Here is a 12,213-nt window from a genome sequence, read left to right on the forward strand (position 1 = left end):
CAGGTTCGATCCCTGGGTCAGGAAGATTCCCTGGAGTAGGAAATGGCAACCCACTCCAGGATTCTTGCCTGGAGAATCCCATGGACGGAGGAGCTGGTAGGCTACAATCCATGGGGGTCTCAAAGAGTCGGACACGACTGAGCGACTTCACGATCTTTCCACATCCTTGCCCTTGAGTTACTAGGTGACAGAGACATTAAGTCCATCACAGACAGCTGCAAAAGCTGCCTGAGAGGGGGAAAGATTACTCAAACATTAAAGATTAGCATGGTGATGCACAGCCAATGCAGAGACGGGATGGACCCAGAAGTCAGAAGACAGGCACCCGAATCTCTCATCTAGGGACAAAACTGGCCTCCCAGGATTGGTGTTGTTCCATTGCTAGGTTGTGCCCAACTCTTTGTGACCCCATGAACTTCTCCTTCTCCCACAGTTTGCTCAAACTCACGTCCACTGAGTCAGTGATGCCATCCAACCCTCTCATCCTCTGTCGTCCCCTTCTCCTCTTGCCCTCAATCATTCCCAGCATCAGGGTCTTTCCCAATGAGTCAGCTCTTCAAATCAGGTGGCCAAAGTATTGGCACTTCAGTGTCAATATCCAATGAATATTCAGGGTTGATTTCCTTTAGGATTGACTGGTTTGATCTCTGTAGTCCAAGGGGCTCTCAAGAGTCTTCTCCAAGACCACAATTCAAAAGCATCAATTCTTCGGTGTTCAGCCTTTTTTATAGTCCAACTCTCACATCCATACATACTACCCAAGACTAGAGGGCATTTCAAAAATCGTATTATTCCATGTCCTGGCCAACACTTGTGTTTTCTACTATTGTCAGTCTAATCTTGGCTAAATCAGTTCATACCCTTTGAGTCTCAACTGCACCTGTGTAATAAGTATCGTACCAAATATTTTCTAAAAAATACTCATACACATAAAATTATTCGACTCGGAGATTCTAAAATTTAGGAGTGTATACCTAAGAGGTAAGTTGGAGCAAAACTGACTCAGGAGGGCCTCTTTCTGAGATCTACGGAGACTCTTCCAGAGATCTTCAATCACAATTTAAAAAAAAAAAGCAAACCCCAGGGGCTTGGAACTCTTGAGCCAAGAGCAAGTACAGAAACCCTGCTTCTCTCATTCATCTTATATGTGGCCTCTGGGGCAAGAACTGCTTTAGCCACATAAGGTCCTTAAGAGAGTAGCTTCCTGAGAATCTTTAGATCAGACCATTCTCCTAGAATCGTACTCACTAAAACTTGAAAAAGGAAGGACAAGATCCTCTGAACTATAAAGAAGAAACATATTGGAACAGGTTGGGAGTAAAGTCGGGGAATAGGAAGGATTAAGGGGGAAAACCACTGAGTTGCTTTGTAGGCTGCTCAGTTCGGCAGAATCTGAAGGGAAATCGCTGTTTTTAGACTGGGAGCAATTTCTTTGAGGGATTGAGGGAAGTGTTGATTCCCATGGCCTGGGGGCTTGCTGGAAGATGTCTTTCAAAGGAAATTGCCTGGGGCCACAAATTGTTACTGGACGTCCAAGTAGGGGCTCTTTCGTCAGAGGAACTAGGGATGTTAGTGCTTTGGAAAAAGACCAGGGTAACTGGTTACCCATTGCAGAGATGTCCCTGGGCACACTGTTGATAGGGGCACCCTAGGGGCATCCCACTCCTGGGGATCCCCAGTTGCCAAAGGAAGGAGGGCGGGGCTGGAAGCTCTCGGGCTAGTGGGCACGCCCTTGCCCAGGCCTGCAGTGGCAGCTCCCGCCAGCTGGCCCAAGGCCCTGCCCGACTCCCCTCCCTCCACCCAAGTCTAGGAGGGGTGGGCGCCGGGTCCCACTGCTGAGCCAGCTCGCTCCCTCTGCTCCACGCCCGAGCCGGGCTGGTGGAGCTCCCGGGGGAGAGGGTGGAAGGCACCACGACGGCGCGGAGGGGGCGCGGCAGGCGGGGGGAGTGGGGAATGCGGCAGCCGGTCCCCCCCGCGACCAGCCCAGCCCCCCGTCACCCCCCCTCCACCTCCAACCGAATGGTTTGCTCCGAGCGCCCTATTTAATCCCCGCGACTGCAGCAGCGCCGGCTCCCTCCCGGTCCCCGCCTCGGCCCCGGGCTCCGAAGCGGCTCGGGGGCGCCCTTTCGGTCAGTGGCGTCGTCTACCCCTCTCCCCAGCTCCAGCCCCCAGGGACCCAGGCTCGCCAGCGCCCTGCCAGGGAGCCGGCCGGGAAGCGCGATGGGGGCCCCTTCCGCCCTGCCCCTGCTCCTGCTCCTCGCCTGCTGCTGGGCGCCCGGCGGGGCCAACCTCTCCCAGGACGGTGAGTGAGGGAGGGGGCGGCGCCAGGGGAGGTGGGGAGGGGCCGGGGCGGGGGCTCCGACCGGCCGAGGGGGCGGAGGGAGCCCGTCGGCTTTGTTTGCAAGCGGGGGTTCGAGTCGCCAGCCGCTCCTGACAGCCTGTGTCTGCCTCCGAGCATCCGCGTCTCTGTGGACCGCGGGGTGTGCCGCGCGTGCCCCCTCTTGTACACCGTCCGGCGTGTCTGCGTGTGGAGCCGGGGGTCTGGGTCTGCCCCGGGCCGCCCGGGCTCTGGGTCTGCCGCGGCCCGGGTGCGTCTGGGTGTGCGCGTCTGTGTTGCTGTCTGGCTGCGTTTCTGTGTCAGTATCTGTGTGTATGTCTGTGTCAGTGTGTGTTGGGGGCGGAGTGAGATTTGTCGCTGTTTCAGTCAGGGCGTGTGTCGGCTGTTTGTGTGTGTGTGTCTGGAGGGGCTGGGTAGCCAGTGCGCTCCCCTGAACTGATGTATGCAAACATTCCCGCTCCCCGGCCGCCCCCCACCCGCGGCGGAGCTCCGAGTGGGCAGGGAAGGGGGCCTGGGTGAGGCTGCGGAGGGGGGCGTGGGCAAGGAGGCGGGGGGCTTCTCTGGAGCAAAACAACAACACTGGGCGGAGGGGGCCCGCGGATGGCAGGGTCCCGGACGGCGGCAGAAGCTGGGGAAGAAGCCCAGACGGGAGCGGAGGAGGGGGAGTCGCGGGGGGAGACTGGGCAAAAGCAAGACTGAAGATATTTGGGGAGGAGGAGGCATGGAAAACCCAAAGCTTTCCTGGGCTGAGAATTGATTTTCCGAATTGGAGGTAAGGTGCCTCGCCTAGCCCCCTCTGCTTCAGTCAGGAACTAAACCTGCTTGGGTTAGTCATGGTAGAGAGGTGAAGGAACAGAGTGGGGGGAGGACGGAGGCGGGGCCCGGGGTGAGGGGGCTAGGGGCCCCCTCCCGCCCTGGACCGGGCTATGTAGGTCAGCGCTGTGGGGGCACCTCAGCGTTCTTAAAGGTTGCTGACTCTTCATGGGGTGGCAGGGGACAGTTTGTAGGGAGACCGGGAAGAGAGGCACAGCTCAGAGCCTCAGGTCCCCGGAGGAGGGAGGGCAGGCGGGGAAGGGACTAAAGGAATGCATCCTCCGGTCTCCTCCGCCCCTGGCAGGGGCGGGCTGGGCTGGGGGAGGGGAAGGGGGACCGGGACCTCTGCGCAGCCCAGGGATGTGGGGAGAGTGAGGGGGAGGGTGGTGGCTGTGCCCGGCCAGATGCCAACGAAAAACAGACAGAACCGCAGGGGAGGAGAAAGGGGAGGCGGCTCCTGGGCGATGGACCCAGTGGCCAGCAAGGATGGGCACAGGGCGGGGCGGGGGTGGAGAGGGGAGGGGTGAAACTCGGAGGATGATGTAGAGAATTTCATCCGAAGGAAACAGGCGAAGAGCCAGGGTGCTGGAGGAATACTTGCTCCATCTCGCCCGACCTGCTCCCCAAGTCCTATCTCCATCATGAAGAAGGAGCTTCTGGTGTTATGGGGACACTGGGCAGCATCCTCTACCTACAGCTAGCTGGCTGGCTCTTTCTACTCTGTATCCATTCACACACCCCAAGGGAGTTCCTACCCGAGTCACCACAGGACAGAGGCCCCTCCTCTCCCCTATGCGGAACCCCCCTTCCCCTGGACGGCCTTACTGACGACCCTACTCAGTGAGGAGGTGAAGAGTCCTGCCTGAGGGCAGGCTAAGTGCAAGGCAAAGGAGAGGTTGCTAGGTGAAGTGTACATACCCAAATAAGGACTCTCTACTAGGCCTTGACTTTCAGCTGCAGCCCCTGGCCTTCCCATTCTGCTAGCTATGTTTAAGAGGGACAAGTGTGACCCAAACTGCCTCTGTTTGGCAATGGGAACTGATGGGGCAGGTTGGAACCTCAACAGAGCGAAGTCATCCCAGAAAGCTGTGAGCTCTTCAACTCTAGGATATAAACAAACACTGGAGAAGAGAGTGATCTGTGTTTTAGCCAAGTCTTCCTTCACCAACTGCACGCTTCTCTCTCAGTCCTCAATTTGGGGGCTCAGCCCCTACTCAGGCTTAAGATTTAGAGGAAAAGAAATGCTTTATCCTGAAATATATATATATATATATACACACACACACACATACATGCACACACACACACACACACACATATATATACCTCTCATAGCAGTGGCTTGAGGGAAGAGTGGAAGCCAATAAATTTTGAATGGAGAATGTCTGGAGGAGGGATTGAGAATTTGGAGATGGGTTAGAAGATCTGTTCCCAAAAAAGAGTCAAACCAAGCATCACTGTCCTTCTAGAGCACTGTCTGTCCTGACAGTGGCAGTATGTCTGGCTGCAGTGTCTCAGGAGGCACCGATGCACAGGAGACATAACCATGCACCATCTTCTATCTAAATTAATTCTACTTCTTAGCTTCGGGATCTAAAGAGGCCCACTCTGCTGTGGGAGGCAGGTGTATAGATTTAATGCCCACAGGTGGCGGCCCTGATGACCATCCTGCCCAGGCTCATACAGCAGGTGTGTCTAGGAGCCCTGACTTGGGGTCCCGAGGGCCCTGGGCAGGGAGCTCAGTGGCAGCACACAGCCCCCTGGAATAGAGCATGCACTGTTTTAGATTTCATCAGACCGAACAGGGATCCAGAGGCTGGAGAAGGACAAACAGTTGTTATCTGAACCTGACCATTAGTGCTGTGGTTCAAAACTCAGGAATGGTTTAGACATGCCGGGTGAGCCAGCTGCCCCCTCCTTCTCACATGTCTCCACTAGTGTTGGCTATAGCTGGCAGTTCCAGGTTTGGGGGATTACAAGGCCGTGAACTTCATGTATCCTGTGGTTGTCTCTCCGGTGAGCTGTTTGACATTCCACATTGCGACCAACCTCCCTTGGTTTTTCTTTTTCAAACTTTTTCCAGCACTCTGTGAGTTGATCTGGTACAGAAACAGACAGGTGGGCAGCCTCCCTTTCCTTCAGATCAAGATACAGCAGTTTAACCTTGGAGTGCACTGCCTCACACATGAACATCTTTCCCTTCCCAATGACCTTCTGTCCACTGCCGTCCATTCTGCAGCCCCCTGGCCAGGTGCCCAGTGTAGAGAACATGCCCAATGTGCCGGAGAAGTCCAGCAGGCATTCACTCCAGAGCTGCCCACGGATCTGCTTGGCAGACCTGCTGCGCCCAGTTTCTTTTCCTGGTTGCAGCTGGAGCTGTTCTCTTTCTGTTCTCTTCCCAGTTGCAGCTGGGAATCCTTGGGAAGGAGATGCTCTCCCTTCAGACATGGCATTTTCGGGCACAGAGAAGCTGAACGCATCAGAGAAACACTGGTATTGTAGAGTTTAGTTAATTCCATACAGAGCCAGTCTGTCTGATGTGGGGCCCAAGCTGTAGCATATCAACTGCCTCTTCCAGCAGTTACACCAAAGACTCTGTCCTGAGCTCTCCCTAGGGCTTGGCGGCTCTGTTGGTCCCAGTAGTTTCTTCCAGCACAGTGGTTTTCTCACTTTTATCTTTAAAGATGTGGAAGTTCTTTACCAAATAAATAAAACAGATCAAAGGAGAATTACTCTTTTTGAAACAGATAAGTAAGACTGAAAGTCTATCTCTCTTCTTCTTGACTTCTCCCATATCTCCCCCCTAATCCTTAAGGCACAGAGGTTCTGCTATATACAGTCTGAAATCCTCTACCCTAGACTGACAATAAATGAGACAGTTCACTATCCTTAGGTTCTTGTTCTCTCTCTTCCTCTCTCTCCTCTTCCAACTGAGCAAGAAAGGAGGTCCAAATCTAATTTCAACAGTGCCTTGTTGGAGACAGTCACTATTCGCTTGAAGAATGAGTCATAGTTCTGCAGCCATAAAACTCCACAGATGGCATCTTTCTGGTGTTCTGGTCACTCTGAAACAGCAGACCAGGTAGTCGTGCCATTGCTCTGAAAATTCTTAGATGTGATTTTGGTACCCCTTGCTATCGCTGCTTTCTCGCAGTCCAAATAATATGTACTGGAATCAAAAGCTTCTTGTCCTTAGGTCACAAAAAATAACCTAAGGAAAAAACCCTCACAGTTATCATCAGAGAAATTAAACCCCCGGGGCTGAAGCTAGTCACATTCTTTGTTGTTTCCTACTCCAACAGAACCAGCTCAACAATCCTTTTTTTGTCATCTATTTCTCAGTAATGGAATTTTACTGAAGAATGGTAATCTAGGCTCCAGGTTCTCCATGAATGCAAGCTGTAGACTGCACTGATTCCTAACTGACTACTGCATGAAAAAGCCAGGGTATTAGAAAGTTTTGGTAATTATATCTTCTCCTTTCATCTTTTATGCTACAAGTTAACACTTCCTGTTTCATCACTGGCTATAGGTCTATGCACTGGAACATTTTGTTTCCTGGATGAGGTCATGTCCTAGAGACCCATCCATAAACTCTGAGAATAGCAATCCTCATGAGAATGCTTATAAGAGATGAAAGAAACAAACCACTAGAAAAAAAAAAAAAAAAGCCTGGAAAAGCAAGCCATCAGAAAAAGATTCAGGTCCCTAAGAACTCAGTCAAATTAAGCACAAATCCTCCATGTAACTGAAAGATAGGGAAGAACAAGTCTCTGGGGTCAGAGACCTGCCTCTTCCTCTAAAATCAGCAGTAGAGATGATTTTTTTTTTACCAGGTCAGAACCAGCTGATGCTCGGGGATTTTACAACCCAAGTAAAAACCCAATCCAACCCTGTTACAACAAGGAGATCCATCCATTCTAGCACCGAGATAGGAGTCTTGAACACATGAAACTGCTGAGATTTTTTTTTTTTAACAAAATATAAGCTCATTAAAGCTACACATTCTTCACTGAAGCCACAGGCACCAAAAGAGAGAGCAATCTGTCCCTTTACCAAAATTTCCCTAAGTCTAAAGAGAGTGGCCAAATTTCCCAACTAACACAAAGACCTCTAAGTCCTGAGGACAATACCCTTTTTACAAGGCATAATCCATTATGCTTTTCCATGTATGATCAAGATTGGACTGTTCACAGCAGTTTGGGGTGCGTTAGAGCATTCGATTGATACATGTCATACCCTTTGTTTGTTGTTTAATCTCTAAGTTGCGTCCCACTCTTTTGTGGCCCCATGGACTGTAGTCCACCAGGCTCCTCTGTCCATGGGGTTTTCCAGGGAAGAATACTGGAGTGGGTTGCCTTCTCCTTCTCCGGGTCTCATACCATACTTAACTATAATACACGTTTTGGCTTCCTTATGTCTAGTGTCTCTGAGGAGACCCAGGCTTTGTGGCACTGTTTCCCACATTAAAAGATACTCTTAATGGCATTCATAATTGGTTGCAGCAAATCAAAACTCTCTCCACCACCACTGATTCTTATGTAATTTCCATAATTACTGAGGCTTATGTTGACAAACTCAGTCCAGTGGCAGTTCTCACTTTTTTAGCACCATCTCTGGGTTGCATGTGTGGTAGGTTCAAACAAAGTACTTGAGAAGATCTTTGAGAGCAAATGATGGGTGTGGTGTGATCCTAACAGAAGCCCTGAGGTCTGCTCTTTCTCTTTTGATTGTTTGCGAGCTGGCTGCCTTAACCCATGATCCTGGTTTTCCTGTTCTTTGTGGAACAAACCACAGGTGCTTTGAGCTCTCCATGGTGCTAGCCCCTGACGGGGACACTCCAGGCTCTTCTTGCTGCTCTCCGTGGTCCTGCTCCCCATCCAAATTCCTAATCTCTTTACTCTCCACAGTGCAGCCCTCAAAACAGGGATGGGATTTCCCTCCTCCTACCACAAACACACACATGATCTTGGCTATGATTCCTGACTGGCTCTAACAGCAAGAGGGGAACAAGACCAAATCTGGAGAGTCTTCATAACTACCTAGTCACCTGTAGGAAGGGGACAGAAAAAGCAAATAATTCTGAGGTGGAAAAGTGTTGTTTGCAATGTTCAGGAGATGAGCGCCTAGAGTGACCTCAAGTGGCCTCAAAAGAACTGAATGTTTGCTATACATGGACTTATAGATTTAAAACAGAACTACAAACTGTTGTGGCTTAGACTGAGACAGCATTGCTCACGTACAGTTACCACATATACACGATACATGTAGAATGCAAAATGAGTCCTACTCAGTTTATGAGCACACACCTCTTAGCACCACTCTGAGCCTGACAACCAGCTCAGAGTATCCTGTCATGATACTCATTGTCCCTTTCCCCTCGGCCTTAGCAGTAAACATAAAGACAATATATAGGTTGGCTCATCAGAATAGATAATAGAAGAATGCAATATGGGAGAGGCATAGAAGATAAATACCAAATCCATGACTCATGTTCCTCATCATTATAACCATCTTGTATAGACTAAATGGCCTTAATGCAACCGTCTTATCCCAGAGTCCAAGTCCTTGGCCATATCTCAGAAGATGCCTCTTTAAACTGGACTCTGCTACTCTTTTGGGTTATCTGCCAATAAGCTGATGACGTCAAGTGCAGCAAGGAGCCAAGAATGCTCAGCCCCTGCCAGTCTGAGACTAGACAGCCTGTTCCTCCCATCACATCAGAGCTATACAAGCTTCTCTTCCCCTCAATGATGATTTCCCCCTGTCAATTTTACATAATAGTTCATATAATAGTTAACACTTATGAATGACCTGTACAGAGTGAAGCTGGAGAGACAGGTTTCCAGAATTAATTTCCAGTACCCCTCTTCCATTTCCTTATTTGAAACAAGGAGAAATTTCATTCCTCAAGGACAGGTAATGGAAGCGATTTATCTCCATGAGTGAGCTTTCAAGAAGACAGAATTAGGGTTATGGTAACAGCTGGAGTATCTCGCATCTACTCATCTCCCTGAGCCCCCTCTTCTCATAAAGAGCAGACATGTTTCTGAAAGGATTCTAATGCAGAATTTCCAGCTTTTTTTCAATATGTGTATCATTCTTCTGTGTGAGCTCTTACCTCTGGGATTCTTTAACCCTCTCATCTCTCACCATCTTTCTCCCAGAGGTCTCCAGGAGAATGATAAGAAAGCTAAATAACATAAAGAACTAAAATGTTATTTTCTCTCAGGATTCATTTTTCCTTACCCCAGCTAGACCTACACTAATTGTGTATTGATTGCTAATTATAAGCACCTTTGGCTCATTTACTTCCAGTTCAGGGTCAAAAAAGGTCAGACGTATCACCTCGCCCTAGGGAGGAAAAAAAGAAATGAAGGCTGGTATCTCAGCCATTCATCTCTAAGCTAACCATTACTTAGCTCCCTACTTCCTTCATACAGCCACAGATACCAGCAAGGTAGAATGGAAAACTAGTCCTTCCAACAGCAGGTTTTACTGGGAATATGCAGATCCTTAATTCTTGCCTTCATTTGTTCTTCTGGGATCTAGCTCTTTACTTCCAATTTGGATTCTAGAATTCCAGCCAAAGTCTCAGAGTAAAAAGCTTCAGAAGGTGAACTGGTTTACTGAGTCTCTAACTTAAATACCCAACCCTCCTTGGAAACCCAGCAAGGGTCTAACAAATACCTAGATGACAAGTTACTTGAGACTTAGCCTAGCCTAGGTCAGTCTTTGAAGAGCAAAGTTTTTTCTTTATCATAAAATGAGAGAACTGTTTTACCATCTGCTCCTAATCATTTGTCCCTCAGCAAATGTAAACAAAACAGTGAGACAACTGCGCTCACTTGTTCTTACTAGTTCTTACTCTAGTTCTTAAGGATGAGATATTTCCAAACACATATATTTTCTCCACTCATCTCATCCTATAATCTCAAACAAATATAAAAACCACCATCACTAGCCCATGGGCCTCACACATTCTCATTTATCTACAATTGCTGCTTCATGCCAACTCTCTTCTGCTTTCCAAGCCCTGGAGTCCAGTGTCAGGGACAGATGGGCTGAGCTCAGCCCTGGGGAGAAGAGGATTCTGGCCCTCTCCTGGGGAGTCTGAGCAGGATTCTGAATTCTGCTTTGAGGAGAATCTCTGAGTTTGAACCATATGGTTTGCTGGATGGACGTAAGGGGTTCTGATTAATAACGGGCTTGTGAAAAGGGCTCTGTATCTGGGTCATAAGAAAAGCTGTGTTTATGACAGAAAAAAAAAGGAAAACAGAGATACAAAGAGTGAAAACCCATCATCATGTGTGTGTTGAGGGTCACATGCTGAAGGGGAAAAAGAGAGTAACCAGGCTGAAATATATATGCATTGGAATATATATGCATCTTGAGGAAGAAAATCGAATGTACATCCACATTAAAGATGAGACACTCAATGAAGGTTTAAGGAGAGGAGATGGCAGAATTTTGGGATGGCAGAATTAATGGCCATTTCAGGGACTGTGATGTCTGTAGGCTTGGAGGAATGTATCTGTCTCACAAAGGAGCTAAATTCCCAGGAAGGCACAGAATAAGGCTAATTGAACAATGTGGCACTTGCTGCAAAATACATTTTTAGGTGAGAAAAGTGAAGGGAAGAGACTAAGTCTCAGCTGGGATTGGCAGAAGAGGGGGACCCAGAGCAGTGTGGGTGTGCGGAGCAGAGCAGTTTTTTCTCCATGTGATGCTCCTAATCACTGCCCTGAACCTGTCATCCACACCCTGACTCTGATCACCCAGTGAAGACAAACAGTAAAAACAAGTCAGTAAAATGAGAGCCGGCAGAGAGCCAGAACGCTCTCTTGCCTGACTTCTAACAAATTAAACTTTTTCACAGGGTTGTTATCCCACCACACCAAGCCATCAGCCTAAACTATCTACAGTGCGACATTAAGAGCAAAGGAGAATAAGATACAGCCTGTTGAGAAGGGAACTCATTCATCTGTTCCAACAGGTTTTGTGGCTATGGACAATTAGAAGCCAGGCTTTGGCACCTGGATGAATATTCCTTAGGGAATCTGTTCTTTATTTCTCCCCAATGTTCCTGGGCTTTCCTGCCCATTCCCAGTTCCTATTTTCTCATGGCTAGACATACTTTCCAACAAGTTAAACTTAATTACGCTTTCATTGACTCCACCCTGACTCTGGTATGTTTCCTTTCCTAAGTACTTTCCTAAGATGGGGCGATTTTTTCCCAATTCTATTACAGACGTGTGAGAGCAATTACATACACTTAGAGAAAGGGTATAAAGTGCCTGCACTTGGCTCAAGGGACATCTAAGAGTTCAAAATCTGGCCTGCTGACTCTCTTGCATTAGAACACAGACCCAGGTCATATCTGTCCTGATTTCGGAGGATGCGAACATGGTGGGAAGGGAATGAGGAGATGGAGGTGAAAGGATGCTTCTAAAATGGTTCAAGGCTGTCATCAACTGGAGTGATTTCATGCCTGCCCTTAGGGGCTTGCTTGAGAAATAAATGATGAGAGTCAACCCCCTGCACAGAACCTGTGCTCCCAGCAGCTCTTACAAAGCCATCCGCTCTGCTGTGTCTCATCACCCCCACCCCGCCTCTTAGTCCAGAACACTCGATGCTTGTCTGGAGCACATAGCCCAGTCCTGGAAGGCAGGAGCTAAGGCAAGGAAGGGGCTCTTTGGGGATTAGATCCCCTTCCTTTTTCGCCTCCCAACTGCAGTTCTTGCTTCAACACTGTGTTGGCTCCGGAGGGGCTTGTTTGTGTGGGGGGCCAGCCCAGGGCTCTCTCCCAGTGCTAATGCATGGAGAACACTGACTCAATAGCAAATCAAAGCAACAGCTGTCCCCACCTCCTTCTCTGCCACCCACTTCCCAGTCTCTGCTCCTCAGAATCTTAACTAAGTCTCTGAGGGCCCCCCCTCAGCCTACTGCAAGCCCACTCTGCCTCCAGATTTTTTCTGTCACTAGCTCAAGAATAGGATAAGCTCCTCTGCGGCTTTCTCCCTTCTAGTCTCTGTCTCCCACATCACAATCAGGTTAGCATC

The 12,213-nt window shown here is 49.2% G+C and overlaps 1 protein-coding gene across 2 annotated transcripts in view; it reads left to right on the top strand.

The window, feature by feature from the left end:
- The first annotated feature begins 2,041 nt into the window (after positions 1 to 2,041).
- CADM3 (cell adhesion molecule 3) overlaps positions 2,042 to 12,213 on the top strand; it is a 32,310-nt gene continuing 22,138 nt past the window's right edge. The window contains exon 1 of one of the 2 annotated variants that reach the window (XM_020885944.2): positions 2,042 to 2,302. In XM_020885944.2, the coding sequence (XP_020741603.1) occupies positions 2,221 to 2,302 (82 nt within the window). In that variant the 5' untranslated portion in view covers positions 2,042 to 2,220. The remainder of the gene's footprint in view (positions 2,303 to 12,213) is intronic. The other variant, XM_020885953.2, reaches the window with a different exon arrangement.

Source organism: Odocoileus virginianus, chromosome 5, assembly GCF_023699985.2.
Source record: "Odocoileus virginianus isolate 20LAN1187 ecotype Illinois chromosome 5, Ovbor_1.2, whole genome shotgun sequence".
In the NCBI taxonomy this organism is placed as follows: Eukaryota; Metazoa; Chordata; class Mammalia; order Artiodactyla; family Cervidae; genus Odocoileus; species Odocoileus virginianus.